Raw genomic sequence first — 26,670 nt, 5'->3', positions numbered from 1 at the left:
AATCAAGTTTGCCAAACAAGCAGAGCAACCAAGAGCTCTCCTACATTACTTGTGGGACGGTAAAATGGTACAACCACTGTGAAAAAATTGGGACAGAAATCATTTAAACACATATTTGTTATGTAACCCAGAAATTTTGCTACCTGTGTATCTAAGAGAAATTAAAATATGTGTATAGGCAAAGTCTTATACCTGAGTGTTATTTGTTACCTGAAACATGGAATATTCATCTGCAGTAGATGAATGGATGAATGAATTGATGGATATTCATACAACAGAGTACTATTCAATGATTAAAAGTGAAAAACTACTGATGAATGTAGCAACATGAATAAATCTTACAAACATTATGCAGAGCAAAAGGAGCCAGACATGAAGTAGTATATACTACATAGATAATTATAGTTATATGAAACCCTAGAGAAGTTAAATCTATTCTTGATAAAAAGCACAACAATGATTGCTGAATCTGAGGGCATTTGGCAGATTGACTGGGAATAAGCACCACAAAATTGGCAGGGGGATATGGAAATGTTTTATATCTACTTATGATGGTAGTAAATGCAAGTGTATACATTTGTCAACACTTCTGTAGTTTAATTGTGTCCTCCAAAATTCACATTTAAATCTTAATCCTCAGTACTAGGAATGTGGTACCTTATTTGGAAATAGTCATTGCTGATGTCATCAGTTAAGATGAGGTCATTGTTGATGACTTCTGTACTTATAAAAAGGGAAATTTGGACACATGCACACACAAAGGAGATGTCATGTGTATATTGGGTTTATGCTACATGCCAAGGAAATGCACAAGAGTGTCATCAAACGAACAGAAGATAGAAGCGAGACATGGAACAAGTCATTCATTCCCTGGAGCATTCAGAGGGAACATGGCCCTGCCAGAACCTTGATCTGGGACTTCTAGTCTTCAGAACTGTGACTAAGTTTCAGCAACAAATTTCTTTTGCTTAAACCACTCATTTTGTGGTACTTCATTACAGCAGGATTAGAAAACTAATACAACTCATCAAAGTATATAATAAATGCATGTTAAGTCGCAACAGTCGTGTCCGATGTTTTGTGGCTCCATGGACTGTAGCCCACCAGGCTCCTCTCTCCATGGCATTCTCTAGGCAAGAATAGTAGAGTGGTTTTATTCCCAGTTTTTTAAGGAATCTGCATACTGTCTACCATAGTGGCTGTATCAATTTACATTCCCACCAACAGTGCAAGAGTGTTCCTTTTTCTCCACACCCTCTCCAGCATTTATTGTTTGTAGACATTTTGATGATGGCCATTCTGACCGGTGTGAAGTGATATCTCATTGTGGTTTTTATTTGCATTTCTCTAATAATGAGCGATGTTGAGCATCTTTTCATGTGTTTGTTGGCCATTTGTATATCTTCTTTGGAGAAATGTCTGTGTAGTTCTTTTCCCCACTTTTTGATTGAGTTGTTTGTTTTCCTGGTATTGAGTTGTATGAGCTGCTTGTTTATTTTGGAAATTAATCCTTTGTCAGTTTTTTTTTTCTTTTTGTCAGTTGTTTCATTTGCTATTATTTTCTCCCATTCTGAGGGTTGTCTTTTCACCTTGCTTATAGTTTCCTTTGCTGTGCAAAAGCTTTTAAGTTTAATCAGGTCCCACTTGTTTACTTTTGTTTTTATTTCCATTACTCTAGGAGGTGGGTCATAGAGGATCTTGCTTTGATTTACATCATCGAGTGTTCTATCTATGTTTTCCTCTAAGAGTTTTACAGTTTCTGGTCTTATATTTAGGTCTTTAACCCATTTTGAATTTATCTTTGTGTGTGGTTTTAGGAAGTGTTCTAATTTCATTCTTTTATGTGTAGCTGTCCAGTTTTCCCAGCACCATTTATTGAAGAGGCTGTCATTGCCTCATTGTATATTCTTGCCTCTTTTGTCAAAAATAAGATACCCATAAATGCATAGGTTTACTTCTGGGCTTTCTATCTTGTTCTGTTGGTCTATATTTCTGTTTTTGTGCCAGTACCATACTGTCTTGATGACTGTAGCTTTGTAGTATAATCTGAAGTCAGGAAGGTTGATTCCTCCAGCTCCATTCTTCTTTCTCAAGACTGCTGTGGCTATTCGGGGTCTTTTGTGTTTCCACATGAATTTTGAAATTTTTTGTTCTAGTTCTGTGAAAAAATGCTAGGAATAAAACCTCTATATGACCCAGCAATCTCACTCCTAGGCATATACCCTGAGGAAACCAGGGTTGAAAAAGACACATGTATCCCATTGTTCATTGCAGCATTATTTACAATAGCTAGAAGATGGAACCAACCTAGATGTCCATCAACAGATGAATGGATAAAGAAGTTGTGGTACATATACACAATGGAATATTACTCAGCCATAAAAAGAAACACATTTGAGTCAGTTCTGATGAGGTGGATGAACCTAGAATTTATTATACAGAGTGAAGTGAGTCAGAAAAAGATAAATATTGTATCCTAATGCACATATACAGAATCTAGAAAAATGGCACTGAAGAATTTATTTAAAGGGTGGCAAGGGAGAAACAGACATAGAGAATAGACATATGGACATGGAGAGAGGGCGAGATGTATGGAAAGAGTAACATGGAAACTTACATTACCATATGTAAAATAGATAGCCAATGGGAATTTACTGTATGGCTCAGGAAACTCAAACAGGGGCTCTGTATCGACCTAGATGGGTGGGATGGGGAGGGAGATGGGAGGGAGGTTCAAAAGGGAAGGGATATATGTATACCTATGGCTGATTCATATTGAAGTTTGACAGAAAACAACAAAATTCTGTAAAGCAATTATCCTTCAATTAAAAAAAGATAAAGAAAAGAAAAAGATATATACTTGAGTGTTTTGCCATTTCCTCCTCCAGAGGGATCTTCTCGACCCATGGATTGAACCCACGCCTCTTACATCTCCTGCAATGGCAGACAGGTTCTTTACCACTAGCACCACCTGGGAAGCTGTCAATAAGTGCAAACATTTTCTTAAACTACACTTCAATAAATTTGATTTAAAATGATTGAATCTAGTTCATTAAAATCTGAAATAAAGTCCTTGTAACTTTGGAGAGTTCTCATGGAGATAAGTTATATAATTTTTTAGAATCTGCATTCTAATACATAAATTTGGAAAAGTAATCTTGCCTCACAGGATTGTTGTGAGAATCAAATAATATATATGAAATGTAAAGCAGTGTTTCTAACACACTATTAGAGCTCAATACATTTTATTTCTTCCCCTGGAATGAATGAAAGCAGAAAGCTTCCCGGGGGCTAGGCAGAGAGGGGTGCTATTTTTTGTTCTTTTATTTATTTCTGTTTTTCATTGTATTGTTACTAACGAAGTTGTTCTCATATGACTGAAAAAAATATTTATTTTAGCATAAGTGACCATAGCCATGAAATTACAACATATTTGCTACTTGGAAGAATAGCTATGACCAAGCTAGACAGCATATTAAAAAGCAGAGACATCACTTTGCTGACAAAGGTCTTTATAGTAAAAGCTATGGTTTTCCAGTAGTGATGTATGGATGACAGAGTTGGACCATAAAGAAGGTTGAGCACTGAAGAATTGATGCTTTCGAACTGTGGTGCTGGAGAAGACTCTTGAGAGTCCCTTGGACAGGAAGATCAAACCAATCAATCCTAAAGGAAATTAACCCTGAATGGAAGGACTGATGCTGAACCTGTATCTCCAACACTTTGGCCACCTGATGCGAAGAATTGACTCATTGGAAAAGATCCTGATGCTGGGAAAGATTGAAGGCTGGAGGAGAAGGGGGTGGCAGAGACTGAGGTGATTAGATAGCATCAGTGGACAGGAATTTGAGCAAGCTCTGGGAGATAGTGGAAGTCAGAGGAGCCTGGCATGCTGCATGTAGTCCATTGAGTTGCAAAGAGTCGGACACAACTCAGCAACTGAACAACCACAAAAGATCAGGCTGGGACTTAACATTTTTAAAGTTATTTTACATCAACCCATACAGTTTTAAATATGTATTCCTGATTTCTATTTCATCTTACATGCATTTCTCTTTCTAAAAGTGAGCTTATCAGATGTAGTCTTGGGTAGGCCCTCTGTTTTCATCTTCATCAGTGTAGTCATAAATATAGTTGACAATTAGAGTTTCAATTAGAATATATTTTCAGCAATTGCTGAAAAATTAGTTTTCAAAATTTAATGATCTAGTACAAAGATATTTGCTTATCAGCATTGTTTTACACTCTGATTATTTTGCAGACTATGGCAGGGATTGGAGAATAAGAAGAAATGAGAATATCTAACTACTAAGCAAAATAGTAGATTTCTAACAAGTTTGTCTTTTAAAAATCTCAAGCATATAATTTAGCCTTTAATTCCAATGAATTAGTGAAGAAGGTTCAGATAATTTCACTAAACTATTTCTTCAGCTCCTAAATATTATGGAGCCAGGGATGAAATACCACATCAGATAAGGGTTTTAAATCAACATAAACAGTGTAGTTCTGTGTGCAATAAATTAGCTGAAACCCCAAATCAGAAGTTGGTATATTTGTAAAATTTATAGATGTATTTCTTTGCTTAGTTCACCATATTCTTCAAAAGAGTTTATATTTCTTCTAAGAACATTGTAGATATGCTAAAGTTAAGACTTCAAATTACAATAGTGAAATAGAAAAACTTAAAACATATAATTTATCAACATATTTAGGAAAGAAAAAAATTTTGACTACTTTATTCCGCTTGAAATGCACAAATGTTTTGTATTAGATGAAGAATATTAAAGTAATAGTTAACATGTGGTCTGGTAAACTTTGAAAGCTAAAATAATATTAATACTACTGTATAAGCATTACCTCTGTTTTAAGTCCACATTTAGAATGTTTTATCAATAAACTATTTTAATTAGCTTTAATATTTTATCTGCTGCTCAGCTAACATGCACAATGTCTACTTACATAATCAAGAATTAAATTTGGGATTGTTGAAATATTCATTAATACTGACTGTTTATAGAGGACATATACTGTTTCAGGAGTAGAGAGACAGGTTAAGAGTATCACCATTTTCAGGAGATTATCCTAAAATTTAAAGAGCTGAATACAAGGCAAAATTTTAAAATTAATATGGTTAAATTAAAAAGGCCTATTAGACAGCATTATTTCATTCTTACCAAGACAGTTGCAGAAAAATTCCTGGAGTATTTCACGTTTAGTTAAGTGCTGAAGGATCAGTACTATATTATGACAGATGCATAGTTTCACCAGGCTAAATAACAACAAATATTATTATAAAAATACTAGTGATAAAAACTAATGTATTGCTAACATATGTTAGTCAACTAACATATTGTTTAATGTTCTTTTAAGTAGGTTATACATGACATCTCAATTAATTCTTAGAGCAATCCCTATGAGGTATTATTTATCCCATTTTTCAGGTGAAGTAATTGAAGCATGAAAGTGAAGTGAAAGTCACTCAGTCATGTGTGATTCTTTGCAACCTCATGGACTATACAGTCCATGTAATTCTCTACGCAAGAATCCAGGAGTGAGTAGCCTATCCCTTCTCCAGCAGATCTTCCCTACCCAGGAATTGAACCAGGATCTCCTGCATTGCAGGTGGATTCTTTACCAACTGAGCTATCAGGAAAGCATAAAAAGGGGTATAACTTACTCTAGGCCACACCCTGTGTAGAAGAGCACAGATAGATAGGGAGCAAGACTATGAAGGGGATTAAATGCTTTTATAAGATGACTTGGTTTTCTTAAATAATGGAGTCTATGGAAGAGAGAAATAACAGTAAAAAATTAATGATGTACTGAGAAAGAATGGAGAGGAACCAAATGAAAAGGCTCCTCATGGAAACACTGCAATGGTACAGAAAACTGATGAGTAGCTAAACCAGAGTCAAATATAAAAATTTTTACACTGACAGAATTAATGCAGTGTCCCTGCTTGGGGAAAGAAGTGAGGAACAGAAGCTCAATCTGACTGAAGTTTACAATTTATATTTAAGAAGGTGTATGTGTCTTTCAGATAAAAGATGATCCTATAAAATTTGCTTTAAAATTCTCAATAAATGGATACTTTTTGATTACCTATATTTTGAACCAATTCACAGCCAATATTTGATAACTGATCATGATGTTAGTTTCTTCATCATTCGCTCTTCAGCAGCTATTTATATGAGCCCTTCTTTTCTTTCCATTTTTGGTATTATTCAGCTCTCTTGCTTTCTCTGATCCCTGCATGTAATTTATCTCTCTTTTATCTGTTCCTAAACGCCTACTCATTTCCTTTCTAAAAATATTTGAAGTATTTGTTATCAATTTTTTGTAAATACTTTGTATCTTTCGAATTATTTCCTTTTGACTTATAATCCTTTTAGTTTTTTTCCAAAATTTTCCCGTGATATGATGCTTCTAAATATATAATATACAATCATCTATCTTCTCTTTCACAAATACCTAAATAATCACAGTGACTTTGAGGACAGCTGGTATGAGGGGAGTTGCTTAGATTAATGTTAATAACCTAAATTTAAAAGATTCACATAATTTTGCCAACTGAAGATAATTTCTAAATCAAAATAAGGATACAAAACAGACTAAAGAAAATACTTTGAAACATGATTAATTTTAATATGTTTACAGGGAAAGAGTAGATTCACCAGCAGAAAAAAATTAACAAAATTAACATTTTACAGTTTTTTAGTCTTAAAGCACAATACATTTTCCATACAAACAAATATATCACCATTACAGATACAATAATATGGCAACATTTATTCACAAGGCCATTTGCCAGTAAGAAAATCAGTGGCAATGGTGATACAATACATTAGTTCATCTTTGTTAAATTTTTTGCTATTATACTTCCTGGCCTGCAGGAGTATTTGCCAGGATAACACTATAAATGTGTGACCTCAGTTTGAACAATACATAGAAGGCTCTGGTGGCCCATGCTTAATCCTAATCTATTATAGGATCACTAGAAATGACTTCGTACCACTACTCTGACATAATTCCATTTACTATTAAGGTCATTCCCAAGGAATCAAACATTTTAACAGATTCACTTGGATATTAAGAAATTATTTTATATAAAATAAGTGCAACATCAGGATTTAATATTCTATATACCTAAACTTAATAGAAGAGAAAAACTATACAGGTATTTCATTGAAAATTATTTGATATTATATGAAGTAGGTAATCATAGCACTGAACCTGGTAAAATAAAATCTTTTTCATCCTTAGAGTTACTGTTTTTATTATTGTTTTTAAATGCACCAGGTGATCTTCTGAGGACCATTCACATTCAATGTTTAGTTTCATCTTACTAGTGGCATATACAAAGCACCATATAACATAATATATGAAATGTAAAATAATTATGACTATGTAATACTGTAGAAATAACTGCTAAGAAAATATAGCAATATTTAACACAGGATTTCTAAAACCATTACATATTCATTATTTTTCCCAAAGCTAATAATGTCCCATGTTTTATTTTACAGATGTAGTCTATCAAGATTTATATGCTTTTGGCCCTTTGGGGGGACTGAAAATAGCTGATATCTTCTGTACAGTAATGTTACAGTTTTATACAAACTTAAGAAACGTGGTATTTGGAACAGTCTTTACAATCCTCTTCCAACTGTTCTGTTTCACACAACAGCAAATACTCTGAATGCCTTTCCTCCTGGAGGATTCTGTAAGCTGCAAAAAAAATACACAAAGTACATTGATGTCATCTCCATGCATAATCCTTCAAACAAATCATGCTTTCTTATGACAGTTAATAAAACAGCTCTGTGAATCCAGATGGTCATCTTTCTCAAAACTGCTAGAATTTATAGTTCTTGGAAAGCTTGAGTGGGGATGACACAATTCTTTAAATCATATGCTGGCTACAAGTTTACTAAAGAAATTTAAGGTGCACAGAAGTAATATTGGTACTTCATATTAAACTTCAAAGATTCCAGGTCATGTTTTCATACATTACCACCTTTAGTTCCAATAAAGTAGAGTTAAGCAGTTCTTCAGCCATTCTACTAGGGAAATACTAAGATCCAGGTTTACAACTGGCATGGTTGAAAGTTTGTGGTGTTGGTGTTTAGCCACTCAGTTGTGTTTGATTCTTCGGGACCCCATGGACTAGAGCCCGCCAGGCTCATCTGTCGTGGGATTTCCCAGGCAAGAATATTAGAGTGGGTTACCATTCCCATCTCCTGGGGTTCTTCCCAACCCAAGGATCAAACCCGCATTTCCTGTGTCTTCTGCATTAGGCAGGCAGATTCTTTACCACTGAGCCACCTGGGAAGCCCTATGTAGCTGGCATACTTATTAATATTTTAAACATATATGGTTTAAAACAAATCTTAGGAAATTTAATGGTCAAGTCTGGAAGGTTCTAAGTATTTCTTCACCAAAATGGAAACACGAACACAAACACAAATCACTCAATCTCTTTTCAGAAATATTTTAAAACAGAACTTCAAAGCAATGCAGAATCATTCCTTTTACTCTTTAATAAATTATTTATATGCTCTCTGACAACATTAATCAGGGTATGTTTTGCTTAAATGCCTCAAGTTAAAACCATTAATCATCATTTATTCTAATCAAATGTAAACTTTTGAAGTCTATACTTTTGCATAAAAGTTTATTTTCTAAACAATACAAAAAAGCTTTTAGAGATAAATACAATAAATGCTATGGGGATACAAAATGCAATTTTTTAATATATGTATTCATGTACTACAAAAGGGGAGAATTTTAAAATGAAGAAAAGAATGTTAGAACTGTGCACACACCACATTACACAATAACACACACACACAGCAGGTTTTGCATACAAGCATATGGCTAATTGAAAGGCATTTTTATTTGTAGGAAACAAATTGACAAAATGCCCTAGAAAGCATCTTTGTACAAACTGATAAACTGGAAAAATGTGTTATTTCTGAACTTACAGAACTAGTGATGAATCTGATTTCTGAGACTTATTAGTTATATGACCTGGGGCAAATCATTTAACCTCTCTGAGCCTCAATTAACATATCTGTAAATCAGAGTTTGTAAAACCAACTTTATAAGGGTACTGGTAGAGCCAAGTTCATATACTTAAAGGGCCAACAGCATCTGGAAAATTCATGGTAGGTGTTCAAAACTAGTCTCAGTTTTCTTAGGATATCATCTATCTTATTGTTTCTAAATAAATTTTTTAAATATGATAGGTGAATGAGATCACATTACTCAATTTAGCATATAAAACTGCATTATCATTCTCTTTAACTCAATCTCCTTTGAAGTGAAGTGAAAGTCACTCAGTTATGTCCAACTCTTTGTGACCTCAAGGACTATCACCCACCAGGCTCCTCTATCCATGGGATTCTCCAGGCAAGAATACTGGAGTGGGTGGCCATTCCCTTCTCCAGGGGATCTTCCCTACCCAGGGATCGAACCTGGGTCACCCACATTGCAGGCATATGCTTTACCATCTGAGCCACCAGGGAAGCCCTAATGTACTTTATATAACATATATATATAATAAATAAATATATATATGTATACGATATGATATATAAAATAGAGAGAGGGTGACAGACAGGGGAAGGGTGTAGGGAATGAGCCTGTTAACATTTTATTAAAGAAATTCTTAGATACTCCATGTTTGACCATTAAATTTCCTCATGAAGTTTTTTCTTGAAACCATAAATGTTAAAAATATTAGGAAGTATGATGGCAATACAATCTCAATTTTGTTCAGATTTAAGAAACAGTAAGTTAGTACTCTAGGGAGAGCCAGATAAGCCAGGTTGTTGAGAAGTCAACTTCTTAACAATAGCCTCTTGATGATACAGTCTCATTGGAAACTAGATGCTAAATACAAAGCTGTCATTTGATGAAGAATGGCACCCAGATGCTTATGTGAAGGCAATCCAGATAACCTGCATGGCACGTCCTTTGGTGTTCTTTAGAAAAACTTTACCATATGTGCAAACAAACCGTTGAAGAATTCAGTAAATGTTTAAAAGTTAGGAATTTTCCTGTATCTATACAAAACGCACAGACTTAATTCTACTTCCATAAGCACCAATGATTTGAAAAATCACTACAGGGTTTTTGTTTTTTCTCTTAACTTTTATTATTACTTGATAAAGTAAGTTACATGCATTTTTCTCAAACCACTGAAATATGTAATACCAATGAGCCAAATATAAGTTAACCTGAAAGGGTTCATTTATACCATACTAGGCATCCAACCTCCAATCAAACAGAGAATTTGGTTCCAGAGAAAATTGGACTCATTGTTTTTGTCAAATACTTTGTCAGATAACTGGATTAGAGAAATATTCAGCGCCTTGCTCACCTAGAAAGAATTACATATAAACACTAATCTAGAAAATCCGAAAGAGGATGAAAGAAATTTCTTTTTTATAAGAGCAGTTAACAAAAGAATGGTTCTGACTTGTAATCCGATTTTCATGTTGATTTTTATAAGCCTGCAGGAGACAGGCACCTCTGGTACTACGGCTCCTCCCATCCCTGGAAGATCAACAATTCTACAGCCTGTAAAGGAAGCATACTGGCTTAGACACGAAACCTCAAAGCCATGCAGCTTGGCTGTAAAGCCAGCAGAAAGGGAGAGATGATATATAAATGTATATATATATTATATATGTATGTTTATAAATATATATGTACACATATGTTAATTTACCTCTCTGAGAAGATTCCATTCTGAAAAGAAGCAATGTAAGTCTTTCTTTTGTCCACAGGCATCACATCAACATAACCCCCCTGATTCTGAACCACGCCAGCATGTACAGCAGCTCTGCAGATACTGGACAGCTGAGGAAGCAAGGAAAAACCCACCATCATTAGGAAATGCCTGCTGAATTTGTCCAGTCTTCTCTTCAATTGTACACAAAGTCACTGACATCCATCTCTCTATGGATTCCCAGTGAGCAACTATAGGATGATGCTTTGTGCATAAAGGAATCTTTCAAAAGTCACAAAGAGTTAGTTGATGAGTCATGTCCGACTCTTTGTGACCCCATGAACTGTAGCCCACCAGGATCCTCTGTCCTACCCATGGAGTGGGGAGCCATTCCCTTCTCCAGAGGGTCTTCCTGACCCAGGAATTGAACCCAGGTCTTCCTGCACAGCAGGCAGATCCTTTAACATCTGAGCCACCAGGGAAGCTCAATCAAATTCACAAAGTTAAAGCCAATTTTGATATAAGACTTGGTTTGTGTATTTTTGTAAATAGTGTGATTTATTTCTTGACCCATATGTAAATATTTAGAGTCTCATTTATTTAAAACTTTTTTGAAGCTAAGTTGTGGGTTTGGGGTTTTGTTTGTTTGTTTTGGTTGGGGGTGGGGAGAGGGAAGGTATTTTGTACTTTGACAATCCAGATAGATTTGGAAATCAACCCTGAAGATTCATTGGAAGGACTGATGCTGAAGCTGAAGCTGAAGCTCCAATACTTCATCCACCTGAATTTGAAGAGCCGACTCACTGCAAAAGACCCTGATGCTGTGAAAGATTGAAGGCAAGAGAAGGGGGTGACAAGAGGATGAGATTGTTGGATGGCACCATCAACTCAATGGATGAATCTAAGCAAACTCCGGGAGGTAATGAAGGACAGGGGAGCCTGGAGTCCATAGGGTCACAAAGAGTGGGACACAACTTAGTGACTGAACAACAACAAATCCAGTTGGAGATACCTTGTGGTGTAAAGCAAATGTCCTATTGAAAGAAATTCAAATATCAACAAAACTATTTCAGGTTAAAGCAGAAAATAAAAAAAAGCCAATGCTGAGCAAGTGGAGATCTGAAGGCCAATCTCTAGGGTGGCTGAATGGGTAAGATCCCTTCACCAGCTAACCGTGGAAACTGCAAACTTTAATACTATTGTCCAAGCAATAAAATGCAAATTAGCTCCTTTTATCTCGTCAAGGGCCTATTTATTATTCTTAAATTTCAGCCTTTGGGACTTGTCTGGTGGTCCAGTGTTTAAGAATCCACCTTGCAGTGTTGGGAGATACAGATTCTATCCCTAGTCTGGGAGCTAAAATCCTACATGTCACAGGGCAACTAAACCTACGCTCCACAACTACTGAGTCCGCATCACAGCTAGAGAATCTGAGTACTGCAGAGAGGAGTCCCACGTGCCACAACTAGGAACTGACGTAGCCAAATCAATCAGTAAATATTTTTTAAAAATTGAGCCTTTGCTAGTCCCCACTCCAGTCACTGACCAAATGTTCCCAGGCTGGATTATCTGCACCCCATTTATATTCAGTTTTGACTTTAAACAACTCACACATAGGTATGGATATCTCGATAGTCCCTTTTCCAACATATAAGCATGTATTAAAAATGGGGTTGCTTTTCCTATTAGATAATAAAATCTATGCAGAGAAAACCTGCCCAAAAGAATAACCCCAAGAAGAAAAATATGAAGTAACAATCATAGCTTCTACCTAGATGTGCAAGGTCTATCACTCTGATTTGAACGTTCTGACATGAAGTACTAGGAAAGTTCTATATTCGCATTCTACCAGTTATATAATCAGAATTGGATGAAATTTCTATAAAGGAGAGAATTGTTTCAGGCCCAACAAACACTTTCATTTTTTACACAACTTAATTCTAGAAGTCAACGCTTTTCTTTTGACCAAATAAGTCTTCTATAGATTTTAATATCTGCTTTCATCCAAATGTTCTACCAAAATTTGTCAATAGCTGAGTACAGCCTGAGGAAATCCCACAAAAATGAAACACTTGAACTGTTTCAGTATAAAGCAATCTATGCCATAGCCCCAAGGGTCTTTTCTGAACCCACTGGTGTGCTCTTTTCTTATCTCTATGCACATATGAGTGACTTAATGTGCTTTTTTAAGTTCACATAGGCATGTGCATCTTACGTGACCTTGCTTTATTACTGTGCTCTGAACTCTGCGGCATCAGTCAGTATTTATTAGATCAGAGAGACCGAATGCCAAGCTGTTTAATCCTTTTCGTGTTTTCGCTATATCACAAAATACCATACATCTAAAACCTTGAATCCTTACTCTGAGGAGTCATCTTATTCACCATTTAAAGTCCCTCACTGAATTAATATTTATGTCCAATAGGGTTCATAACAGATGGAATTAAAAGTAACTCTGTACACATTTCAGTACTTATCCTGTTCTGTTAAAAGGGTATTATCAGCATTTTTCCCAAGGCAATAAAAGTGCTTAGATATAACATTCACTAAATCCAAGCACTTAATATGGTTTGAAACTATTGTTTTGCCCATAACTCTGCAGTCAGCAGGCATTCCAATTTGAGTTCAAAGGTCAGAGAGATTTTCTTTTCCTGGTGACACTTTTTAAGAACTAATATATCACAAAAAGAAAAAAAATTTCTCTGTGAAATCAGTGGAACATTTTTAATGAATGCAGAAATTCACTTCATCTCTAACAAATGAGAAATAAAAGCTCAAAGAAAGAGGGTGTACAAGTTGTAACTCTATAAATGGAAAGAGAGAGAGAGAAAGATGGGGAAGGGAGAGAAGTTGGGAGATCATTTCTCATTTGTCCATATCTTGTATCTTTAAAGAGATAATGTATTTTGCAGGGAGAATGTGAAGATTATTTCATTAATGGTTGATTCTGTACTTAGCACATAAAAATATTTATATTTCTAACTTACTCTGCATAGTAATACACAATATTTTACCCCATTTCACTGAAATAAGATAAAAATAATCTCAAGCTAACAAATCCTTAACTGTATCAAATAGATGGCTTATAGGAATAAAACCGTATAAGATATTTTGAAAGATTTTCACTAGACATGAATACCATTAAATTCTTTTACTTAAAGGGACAATTCAGGAAGAATGATTTCTTTAGAAATGTCTGATGATTTTATATTTCTCCATTCATATATATCTATTAATTTATTTTTTTAACAAACTTTTCTATCCAAGGTGTTTGCTGAATCACTTGAATGTTCTAAGTTCTGTTAAAGCAAGATGTAGGAGCCACAGATTCAATCACTGGGTTGGGAATATCCCTGGAGAAGGAAATGACAACCCACTTTATAATACCGATGAGAACCTGTTAATTGCTGAATAAAAGGAAAAAACAAAACTAATACGGTTAAAGAAAAGCAACATCATACTTAGCTTCTTTACAGAGAAAGTGGCAGTAATTTAGGATGTAAAGAATGACCATGACCATGATTTTGACAGAAAAATCAGAGAAAGGATGTTTACAAACAGAAATAAGAAGCTAAGTACAAACAGTGAGGACCACTGAATTAAGACACCAGCAGGATTTAAGTTGCAGATAAGAAAACTGCAATTCTTCCCTGGTGGCTCAGATGGTAAAGAACCTGCTCACAATGCAGGAGACCAGAATTCAATCCCTGGGTCAGGAAGATCCCCTGGAGAAAGGAATGGCAACCTACTCCAGTATTCTTGCCTAGAGAACCCCATGGACAGAGTTGCCTAGTGGGCTACTCCATGGGATTGCAAAGAGTGGGAAATGACTGAGCAACTTTCACTACTACTACTAAGATGACTGCAAACTTGGAGCTGGAGAGAGACTTAGATTTGGAGAATAATTTCAGGGATAAAGGCACACTAGGAAAAAACAAACACACAAACCTGAACATAAATAAATTCACCAAGGGAAATACAGGGGTAACACACACATTTCAGGCCTCTTTTCCCAATCATATCCCCACAGTATTCTATTGAATAAGTGCATCAAGAATATACTTCTTAAATTTGTTTTTGAAACTCTTTGAATGAGATATTGGTGAAAGTGAAAGTCACTCAGTCATGTCTGACTCTTTGCGATCCAATGGACTGTCATCCATGGAATTCTCCAGGCCAGAATACTGAAGTGGGTAGCCTTTCCCTTCTCCAGGGGATCTTCCCAAGCCATCTGCCACATAAAATCTAAACTAATCAGCATGGATTAATATTTAGATTCTCCAACTACATGTTTCAAAAGCTGGATCTCTCCCTTCATCCCACACTAAACTGGCTGCAGCCATTTTTAGCTCTAATTCTCACCAGCTCAAATATAAGCAAACCTGCTATGACCATTTGAGATTTTGCCATGCCCACACAATTTGATGTGTGCCAGGCTGTAAATAAAACATGCTTTGTTGCTGTTGTTCAGTTGCTAATTCGTGTCCAACTCTTTTGTGACCCCATGTACTACAGCCCACCAGGTTCTTCTGTCCATGGGACGTCCCAGGCAAACATGCCATGCCCACTTTCAGCTCACTTGCTCTCACCTCCATGTCTCTGGAGAAGCCTTCTGCCCCATCTAGAATGGGCACTATTCCTCTTTACCACCTCACTTGAAACCTGGATTGGAAAGCACCATTTATCCACACTGAAGCCATGACAGCTACTCTTCCTGGTCCAGTGCTGGCATCCATTACAATACACTATCAACTTGTTCGTTTTTGTGTCTCTTTTAATGATTACCTGTTTTTGATACTATGCTACTTTTTAAATACTCATTTGGCAGTGGCGAAACTGGTTCCAAATTTGACAAACCCTTAACTATCCACTTTATACTTCAAAAACTGAAGAGCCAAAAGGAAGATTAAAAAAAAACAAAATGCTTTATCCTTCTCAAGAATGCATCCAAGCTATTTTAGTCTCTGATATACAATACAGTATGCAAAACAAATTTAGTCAACATAAATTATGCATGCATATTTGCATATGGATATTTATTTTCACTGCTGTTCATGACTGACTCTTTTGAGAATACGTATATCAACACAAGAGTCTGTCCTTCTTTTTGTATACAAATGAAAATATATACATTTAAATATATATGTGAGTATGTTTGCATGGATAGATAAATTAGTGCTGGCAGGCTTAGTCCTGTTTGACTCTTTGCAACCCCATGGAGTGTAGGTCACCAGGCTCCTTCCTCTGTCCTTGGAATTTTCCAGGAAAGAATAGTATTCTTGCCATTTCCTACTCTAGGGGATCTTCCCGACCGAGGGATCAAACCTGTGTCTCCTACATTGGCAGGTGGATTATTTACCACTGTGCCACCGGGAAAGCCCAGATATATAAATACCAAGACCTATATAAGTTAAGATACTTACATCAGAATAAATTCGAGTTCCAATTACACGAGCATAATGTGGATTTGCCTGCATACAGTTACGAGGACAGTATACTCTGAAAAATAAAGACATATTTACAAATACCAAGTAGCTGGTTATTTTAGTCTGTATTAGTAAAACCATAGATATGCATACACAAGAGTAAACTCAGAATTCTAAACCCTACTCATTTTTTTATTGAAGTATCGATGGTGTATAAAATACATTATAGGTATAGAATAGTGTGATACACAACTCTTATAGGTTATATCCATTTATAGTTATTATAAAATATAGGTTATATTCACTGTGTTATACAATACATCCTTGTAGTTCATTTCATACATAATAGGTTGTGCCTTTTAATGCCCTACCTCTGTATTACTCACACACTTCCCTCTCCCCACTGGTAGCCACTAGTTTCTTCTCTGCATCTATGAGTCTTTTTCTTTTTTTGCTATATTCACTAGTTTACTGTATTTTTTAGATTTCACATATAAGTGATATCATACTGTATTTGTCTTTCTCTGTATGACTTATTAAACTTAGCATAATGTCCTCAGGGTCCATCCATGTAGTTGCAAATGGCAAATTTTTATTCTTTTTTTTATAGCTGAATAGCTTTTTTTTCTTCTGAAATAGGTCAATTGTAGAAGCCAGACAGCAGACACAACTACTTCTACTTACTTATCCACTTCCAGCTTTTGGCACAAATGTGTTTCTTTTCTCTCTTTTTTCCTTCCTCTCTCTCTTTCAAAAGAAATTTAGCCAGAAAGCTTTCTAATTTGTGAATTCAAAGCAGAAAGATACATCAGGAAGTATTGTTCTCTCAGTATCTAGGAATTTGGTAACTAATGTGGGTACAGAAATTAACAAATATATAACTTGGAAAAACGGAACCACTGTCTGCCACATATATCTCATAGTTTCTTTTCTCTGTGATCGTATCCTTGGTATCTCATCCAGTTTCACAGTTTTCTTGACAATTTCACTGTCATCTATAAACTGCTGATTTCCAAATTTACATCTCTAGTTGGAGTCCCGTCTCTTAATTCTAAATCTGTATTTATATATCCTGTTGTTTATTCAATATCTCCACTTGTTTTTGTCTTTGTCCACTCGCTAAGGCATGTCCAATTCTTTGCGACCCCATGAACTGCAACATGCCAGGCTTCTCTGTCCATCACTGTCTCTCTGAGTTTCCTCAAAGTCATGTCCATTGAGTCAGTGCTGCCATCCAACCATCTCATCCTTTGTTGCCCCCTTTTCCTCCTGCCTTCAATTTTTCCCAGCACCAGGGCCTTTTCCAATGAGTCAGCTCTTCACATCAGGTGGCCAAAATATGGAGCTTCAGCTTCAGCATCAGTTCTTCCAAAGAATATTCACGGTTGATTTCCTTTAGGATTGACTGGTTTAATCTCCTTACTGTCCAAGGGACTCTCAAGAGTCTTCTCCAGCACCACAGTTTGAAAGTATCAATTCTTCAGCGCTCAACCTTCCTTATGGTCCAACTCTCACATCCATATATGACTACTGGAAAAATCATAGCTTTGACAATATGGACCTTTGCTGGCAAAGTAATGTCTCTGCTCTTTAAAATACTGTCTAGGCTTGACATAGCTATTCTTTCAAGGAGCAAGCATCTTTTAATTTAGTGGCTGCAGTCACCATCCACGTTGATTTTATCTCCACTTAGGCCTAATAAACATCTCAAATTCAGCATGTTTGAAACCAAATCCCTAATCTCCTCCAGTCCCCAAAATCTTCCTTCTTTAGGCTTCCTACAATAAATGTCAACTCCATGATTTGGTTGCACAAGCCAAAACCTTTATTCTAGCCTAATCTCCCTCCTTACCTCAACCTTATATTCAACCCACCAGCAACTTCTATTGGGCGTACATTGAAATAAACTCTGAGCATCCTGAAGTACCATGATCACTGTGACTCTGGACTCTATCATCTGACACCCAGCTCACTACAATAAGCTCTCCTATACTCTCTCTGCTTCCAGTCTTGCCCCTTCCAATCTGCTATCCCCACACACTTATACTGAAGAATACAAGTCCAATCATATCATTCCTCTGCTTCAAATATTCTAGTGGCTTTCCATCTGATTCAGAATAAATGACAAGATCCTTAGAATGACCAATAAGCCCTGAATATTTCCTTCTCGTTACCTCTCTGGCATTATATCCTACCCCTCTTCCACTTTCTCACCCAGCTCCAGTCACATTGACTTAATGGTTATTCTTCAAACATATGGAATAATCTTATCGTCTGGGTCACTGTGCTTATCTTTCCTCTGTATGGAATGCTCTTTCTCCAGATATCCTATTCACTTACTGATACCTTAGCTCATTTTTTCAAAGGTTCCAAAAGGTTTTTGATTTAAACATAGAGTTCAATTATCAGTGTTCAATCAGTCACATGACTAAAAAAAAAATCCACTCCCAGAAATTAAGAAACTGTCAAGTGGCACTTTTTAAAATTGATTGGCTCTTCAGAATTCATTCACACCCACCCACTCATAAACTAAAAGAAAATCAGAGCTAAGACTAGAAAAAAAAACATAATTCATTCTACATCGGAGTCTCAGCAAAACGCATGCACGTGCACTCAGTCATGTCCAACTCTTTGCAACCCCATGGACTGAAGCCCGCTATGCTCCTCTGTCCACAGGATTCTCCAGGCAAGAATACTACAGTGGGTTGCCATGCCCTCCTCCAGGGCTCAGCAAAATGACCCTATGAAAATCATCATTTGATGAAAGTATCAGTTATTTTCCTAAAAATATTGTAAAAAATATTTCAATTGCAACTATCTTTACCAATTGAAGCAGGTCTTCTGCAAGGCAGTTTTTAAGAAATGGCTACAATTCTTATTTAAATTTCATGTTCCTAAAGTCTGTATGACTCCAGAGTGTATACACTTCCTGTAGCATCTAAACCAGAGCCATTTAAATATAAGTAATATGTGAATCTGAGTTTTTATAACTTTGAATTAAAGGGTTGATTTTAATAAAAGATGCCTTCTGTTGGAGGAAGGGTATCCCCACTGACAACAAAACTGTTTTTGTATATGAGAACTGTTGGGCATTCCCTGTCCACCCTACAGGGACAAAACCACCTGCTCTGCCCTTAGGACCAGGCTGTGCAGGCTCTGCCTTGACCATACTTAGCACTTGGTTTGTGGAAGACCCAGGTCAAACACAGTTCAAACTGAGTTAGTTTCTATTTAGGTAATTTCAGTTCAAAGAAAGAATGTAGGAGCCTTTTGCTTGTTTGTGTTCTGATCTCCGGTTTTAACACCTTGTTATTATATACACTTGCAAGAATGTAGACAGTGATCTAGTATTTCTTTCCTTTGACTACAACTTGCATTAAGCTTGAATAAAAATGCTGACACATTTCAACAGTACCTCCTTTTACATCTAATCTTAAGGAAAGATGTTTGGCCCTGATGTGATTTGAATCTGTGAAAGAGTCATGCCATGACCTGACAAGTGACTGAAGTGTGTAACTTGTCACTCATTGGGTGGCCAAGCCTCCGTAAAGCTGTCAGAATGAATATATGGGTCTTTTTTTCCAATGTGGAAACAAATATTGTTCATAGCGATAAAGACAAAAAAAATGTTTAAACCTACATTTTTTGGACAAAGGACACTAAGAATGCCTGGAGTGCGTGCAGTGTGTGGTGTCCATTGCTCCTACCGCTAGCAGTTCAAGACCAAACACCCCCGAGTCCTAGAGACACCAGGGTCTCAGACAAAGGCAGCTGTCCAAGGTAAAAGTCCCCCATTCACGGGTTAAAAATGAAGAAAATATAAAACACAGTACCTCGGGCAATGCGAAGCAGGCTTATGGAAAGGACAGAGCTGTTCCACAGTTGTTTCACAAGTGACAGCCTGAACTGAAGTATTCAAACACAAAAAAATAAGTGAATCCTTTAGAAACAATAATATGCAACAGAGTGATAAGAAAATAAGATGAAAAAACAGTGCTCACCTGTTACTTTAGAGACTGTGAAGGAATTGGCAGACTGATATTTGCTAAAGACAAGAATATAAAAATTTCAATATCATCTTACATGCATTGACATCAACATAAATTCTTAAAATTTTAAGTCTGTGAAATTTAATTTCATCTTAAACATTTTTATTTAAATATCTATACAAGGAGTAGTATAAGAATTAATCGTCTGTTTTATGCCAAACCCATATGACCTTTAAGTATGAACCAAGTCAATACCATTCTTGATATCAGAGAATGACCTCTTTTCATTATCAATCTCAAAAACTTATAGGTAACAGCATGAAATAATACACATTTGTATCTATATATTTGTTTCTTATTAAAATTAAAATTCTCAATATACTCATACTCTGTCATCACAGAATCAATTTATTCTTTCAACATAGTCAATACAAGGCACTGTAAAAAGACTGCTAAATAATAAGTACCTTAAAGGACTGTGCATTATTCATTTTTTGTTCCCTCTAGTACTCCTTATATGCATTATTAAAGCAGGAATAAAAGAAAAGGCATACCATTATATATGAAATTTTTAATTGGTTTATCTATACCAGCTTTTCAGAAAAACATCTATTGCAAAAGGTAATGCTTATTTGTGATGGTACTTTGACACACTCTGCAAATTTCAAGAGAGTTTCTAAAATAAATAATAAAAAACAACTTAAGGGAAAAAAGTAAATAATAGGATAAATGTTCTCTTTTTTGTTCTGTTTTTTGTATTTTTTAGTAATAGGATAAATGTTCTTTAATGCAACACCTGGTGTTTGCCTTCCTAAAGTGATACTTAACATTGATTACTTATTGATGGTAATTAACAAATATCTGTTGGGTAAATAAGTTAATAAATATGTGTTTCTATAAAACTTTTACTTGAGAGAATAATTGCTAATGCCTGAAAAACACACATCAAGCCTTTGAACAAAACTATATATATATATACCACATCATCCCACCAGTTTTTAAGGATCTTTAATACAAAAAAATTCTTTCTAATCATTGTGAATTCCCTACTGTGGAGTTTTTTGCAATTGTATAGTTACAAAGAAAGGGCAACTATGTCATATTTCCTAAGAAAAGGCATCTCAAAATGAGATTCAATGTTTATTATTTTACACAGGAGAAACTACAAATCCTCCATTTCAAAAGTCTATATTTTTCTATTTTCTACAGAGACTATATGAAAATATTTTGTTTTAGAATAATATATTTACTATGTTTAATGTGACAAACATTTCAAAAGTTAATCCATGCTTTTGTTGTTGTTCAGTCATTAAATTGTGTCCAACTCTTTGTGACCTTGTGGCCTATAATGCCTGCCAGGTTCCTCTGTCCATGGGATTTCCTAGGCAAGAATACTGGAGTGGGTTGTCATTTTCCTTCTTCAGGGGACCTTCCTGACCCAAGAATTGAACCCATGTCTCCAGCACTGGCAGGCAGATTCTTTACCATTGAGCCACCAGGGAAGTCACCAGGGAATTATTCTTTTATGCGGAGTCAAATTACATTTTAAGGAGAAGAAAGGTGACATGATACATTACGTATTTAGAGACTTTTCAAAATGCTCTTTTATCTAGTACTTATCTTACTGACAAAGTTAGTGTTGCATAAAATAAATAATTATCTTTAAACAAGAAAGAAAGAATATGCAAATCAATTAGTCTTCTTGGGCAATTTCTATCACAGGTGAAAAATGCATTGTTTCATAATGGGAAAAACTATAAATTTTTACATTCTTAATGACACGAAATTTAAAATTTAGAGTTTTAGCATTATCTCTATAAGTTGGCTCAATGTTAACGAATCTGCTTGCAATGCAGGAGACACAGATTTGATCCCTGGGTCAGGAAGAGCCCCTTGAAAAGGCAATGGCAACCCACTCCAGCACTGCCTGGAGAATTCCATGGACAGAGGAGCCTGGTGTGTTACAGTCCACAGAGTCTGCAAAGAGTTAGATACAACTGAAGCAACTTACTTAGCATGTATAAGCAAAAGGGTTCAACTGAATTCAGAAACTTTTCCTTCTTTTGCCCATGGATATTATGTAGCTGAAATAAGCCTTTCTATCCTCTCTCTTTATCAATTAAATTCTTCTGTGCTTTGTTCTAAAAGAAAGTAACTCATTGTTGCAACTTAAAATCTCTGGTCACAAGATTATTCAGGTACTTACCCAACTGTTTGAACACCATTTCTATTGGATTTGATGAAATAATGTTTCCTTCCTTGTCTAGTGATATCCACCCAACCACCATCATTGTCTATTATCCCATAATGAATTGCAGCCCTACAGATACTGGATTGCTAGGAGAAAAGAAAGAGAGAAAAGATGGTGAAATAAGAATTCTGCATGGGATACCACTCTTTACTATTTATGGCTTTAAACATTTCTTAGCAAAATATCTATAAGTACATAAACTATTTTCCCATTAAAAATCAAATATTATTTGAAAAGAGTCTATCCTCAAATTTATAATACTTACCATTTCATAATGTACACTGCCAATAACTTTAGCTTTACTATCCAAACAGCCAGCAGGGCATTCATATCTAAAGGAAAGAAATGGGAAACAAAATTTAGCCTCTCTGAATGTCTGTATAAAATGAAAGTATTTTTGTATCTTGTCAATTAATTTTGAGTGCAATCATATTACCTATTACAGGTTGTTCCTTTGCACTGATCTCTTAATCTTACTTCACAAGAAACAATTTGAGCTAAAATTTAAAAGATAATTATAATTTAGTTGATGTACAGCTGCTCTGATTCAACCATACAGTCTAATGCCAAGTTTTTACCACTATAAAAATGTTCAAGATTAATAAAATACAGTTGAATATGTCAGCAATGTAAACTTTACAATTTTTGTAAATAATATGGAGGTCTTACACATTTGCTGTGTGCTTATGACTTCGTTTCTGTTACTATCATCTGCTACTGTCCGGATGTGGGTATCAGGGACTTGTGACTGCTGCCGTTCAATTTCATTTGTTTCTTCTTCTTGAGGAGGATAGTAACTATCTGATCCTTCTGTCAGAGAAAAGGATTTAAGAAATATGAGTTCATCTTAAATGTGCACAAATTATCAATAATGACACATCTTTATATGCCTGTATAACATTTAATACTACTAGAAAAATCCATACAGTATATTGGCACATGTTTTGACTTACAGTAGTGACCTTACATACTGCATTGGAGTAAATAAAGCAGGTGCATAAACTTTTGAGCCCTTGATTCATTTATGCTACCATTTGGCTAATATCAAATGGAATCATTTCTAAGCTTTCCTTATATTTTAAAGTGAAATCAATGATTTGCTTTCATAATGACACTGTGAAATATATACAGTGATCTAAATGAAGTTGAGGCTTAGTGAATTTTCATTTCTTTTCTCAAATGGAACCATATTTTTAGGAGGATAACACTTAATATTTTCAAAAGAATCACATTTAAAAGTCTCCTGAAAGGAAATTCAGCCTAAGAAGAACTGATATTTCCTTGTTATTTACCACAATATCAGTTTCCATGGAAAAGTTTCTATTGTAGAAGGAAATTCAATGTGCAGAAAGAAATTCAATGTGCAGAAATTTTAATTTAACAATGGAAAATATGCAAACATTGAATTTAGTATTTTTTCCCAGGTTGGCTTAATTGATGGGCACATTTTGAAAATGTGGCTATTTTCATCTATGTCCAAGAATTCAGAAACTAAAAAAAGGAAGTATGAATTCAGAGGAGAGTCAGCTTTAAAAAACATTGTGGTCACTGACAATGGAGCAAGCAGGTTGGAGATTTAGGGGTAGAACGGATGGAAAACAGACTCGCACACAAAGAAAAATATTTTTAGGAACTAAAAATGGCTCATATAACAGAGTGAAATATATGGTTACTTCTTGTCTACTTATTATACCTAATGAGCACCCAATCATTAAGGGAAAAAAGATCTCTCTCTGAGTCCTGAAAATTGGCTTCATTTACACATATTTTCTAATACACTTGGTCTGCATTAATCTTCATTTAGTCATCATTAAGAATAAAGTAGTACAAGAGAGTAAAATGTTCACTTGGATACCCAATAAGAGGATGACCTTCACAAAGGTTTGTCAGGTAAGTTTTATCTTCATGTGCTACAAATAAGACACCATGCATTTACTTTACATTTACTTTTGAGGACATCCAATGTATGTGAGACAGCACTTTTTACAACAGTTTTATAATATATTTTATGTATATATATATATGCACATATATTGTTATTTTGGCATGAGAAATTATATACTTTTGCAGTAAGAAGCAGAGAATTAGTATAATTCATTGGGCATGGTTCAATAAGAGTCACGGATAGGTATTTAGGCAAAAATTTTTAGAGCACTTAAAATAAATTTTGTTAAACTACTAAATTCTTCAAGAAAATTGACATTCATGGGAATAATTCTGGCCAACACTATATCAAGATGGTTTTTAAGACTGTAAATATACTCATCACTCTGGGATAATTTCAAAGTAAAATTAAGTGGTCATCTGAAGCAATCATGCAACTTTCCTTTAAATATAAATTAGTGTAATAGATTTATTAATGTTATAAATATTCTTAAAATATGTTAAGTGATTTCTTCAGAATATTTGAAATAGAGTTCTAAAAACTTTTCATGTAATAATTAAATGTGCCTTTTGGCTTTTTAAACACAAATTAATGTGGAAGTTGTATTAAAATATAAATCAAACTGAATGTTACAATGGCACACACCTTTGTAGCACAGATTTTCTCTACAGCCTCCTCCGAAACTCGGTGGGCAAGCAGAACAGGGCCGGCCATGTTTGTAGGGGGCATGGCCCCACCAGTTTCCCCTTAAAAAGATAATTCACTCCATTAAATGGTAGTTTATTTTTCCTATTTTTGAGAAATCTTTATACTGTTTTCCACAGTGGCTGCACTAATTTACATTCCCAGCACCAGTGTACAAGGGTCCTCTTTTCTCTACATCCTCACCAACATTTTTTGTTTGTATTCTTTTTAATAATAGTATTTCTGACAAATGTGAAGTGACATCTCATTGTTACTAAGTTTAAACATACATTGCTATCCCATTCTTTTGAAAATATTCTAAATAATGTGCTATATGTATTGTTAAGAATTACAAAACCAAACTTCTGCAAAACACTAACCTCTGCTATGGGATATTCATCTATATTCCATTTGTCTTAATAAAAAGAGATTTTTGACTTACATTTGACTGAAGTTTAGTTGTATAGTATTTTCAATGTAATTATTTGAAGGGTCTTTACACAGATGAAAATACATTTCTCAGTCTATAGTTTCCCATATCTAATAAACCCAAATTATTAAATATTTACACAATATAATAGTGCAATAAATAAAACTGAAGGCCTAAAAATATGATTCTTATCTTTATAAAGATCATAGTTTCAATTTTCACATTCCCTTTAAGCACCAATTTTATGCATCAGGCAACCATAATTGTTACCATATTAAGTAAAGTGAGTAAAACCAGTGCACTTCATAACACACACTGAAAATGAGAAAAAAAGTCAAAAATATAAAGTTATATCTACATTGTTAAGAAATATTTATATATAAAAGCAATGTTTCGTCTACTCACTTTGGGGAATAATTGCACACCAGGTAAACAGCTTTGGGCCATATTTGCCCCCAGATGTTCATGTTATGGCACAAATTAATGGCACAGCCTATTCTGTTACTTGTTGCCCACACCACCTACATCAGAGGGGAAAAAAGGCTCAGAGAAAGCAGGTTGAGATGAAATAAGACAACAACATATCTGAGAGAAAATGTATAGAAGTGAACTCGAGAACCAGCTGTTACCATTCAAAATGAAATGAGGCAATGTCCAAAAGGATATTTTTCTAGAGATTTTGGGAAGTCCTTAATTTAACTTAAAAGAGAGAGAGAGAGATACATAATAACTGCAAATGAAAGTGTCAGGTGCTTAGTCGAGTCCGACTCTTTGTGACCCCATGGACTGTACCCCACCAGGCTCCTCTGTCCATGGGGATTCTCTGCAAGAATATTAGAGTGGGTAGCCATTCCCTTCTCCAATTTTCATATATAAAACATAAAAATCTCAAATGTTACACATCTTCACAAGCCTAAATGGCATATTAATTTTTTTTATGAAAAAACCTACCAAAGAAAGGAAGAGAAATTCTCATCTTAAATCAGAAAGTACTGGAGCAAAAGTTTAGGTGTTCAAATTTCTCACATTTTAATGCGTCACTGCCTATTAGGGAACCTCCTGCTGATCTTAATCTTGGACATGCTAAGGTATACAGAAGCATGCTTTATATTCAGTAATAATTGGTCATAGAAAGTCTAGAAACTCAGATCTGTGGTGAGTTTTATCTAGTCAAATCTGCCATTAATTGGTTGATTTAGTAGTTTAGGACATATCCAATGGGAACACTGAGAATTTTTGTAAAAAGATAAATGCTGCATGCATCAAATAT

The 26,670-nt window shown here is 35.1% G+C and overlaps 1 protein-coding gene across 2 annotated transcripts in view; it reads right to left on the bottom strand.

Moving 5' to 3' along the window:
- Positions 1 to 6,621: 6,621 nt before the first annotated feature.
- Positions 6,622 to 26,670, bottom strand: part of CRISPLD1 (cysteine rich secretory protein LCCL domain containing 1) — a 51,444-nt gene continuing 31,395 nt past the window's right edge. The window contains exons 5-15 of one of the 2 annotated variants that reach the window (XM_004011749.5): positions 25,806 to 25,921; positions 24,932 to 25,032; positions 23,071 to 23,211; positions 22,838 to 22,898; positions 22,667 to 22,733; positions 22,357 to 22,487; positions 20,163 to 20,206; positions 19,995 to 20,067; positions 16,159 to 16,234; positions 10,736 to 10,866; positions 6,622 to 7,728 (exon numbers count right to left, since the gene is read on the bottom strand). In XM_004011749.5, coding sequence (XP_004011798.1) covers positions 7,677 to 7,728; positions 10,736 to 10,866; positions 16,159 to 16,234; positions 19,995 to 20,067; positions 20,163 to 20,206; positions 22,357 to 22,487; positions 22,667 to 22,733; positions 22,838 to 22,898; positions 23,071 to 23,211; positions 24,932 to 25,032; positions 25,806 to 25,921 — 993 coding nt within the window. In that variant the 3' untranslated portion in view covers positions 6,622 to 7,676. The remainder of the gene's footprint in view (positions 7,729 to 10,735; positions 10,867 to 16,158; positions 16,235 to 19,994; positions 20,068 to 20,162; positions 20,207 to 22,356; positions 22,488 to 22,666; positions 22,734 to 22,837; positions 22,899 to 23,070; positions 23,212 to 24,931; positions 25,033 to 25,805; positions 25,922 to 26,670) is intronic. The other variant, XM_012183888.2, reaches the window with a different exon arrangement.

This window comes from Ovis aries, chromosome 9 (genome assembly GCF_016772045.2).
Source record: "Ovis aries strain OAR_USU_Benz2616 breed Rambouillet chromosome 9, ARS-UI_Ramb_v3.0, whole genome shotgun sequence".
NCBI lineage: Eukaryota > Metazoa > Chordata > Mammalia > Artiodactyla > Bovidae > Ovis > Ovis aries.
The sequence above is the reverse complement of the archived record's forward strand: the minus strand, read 5'-3'. Positions and strand labels throughout refer to the sequence as shown.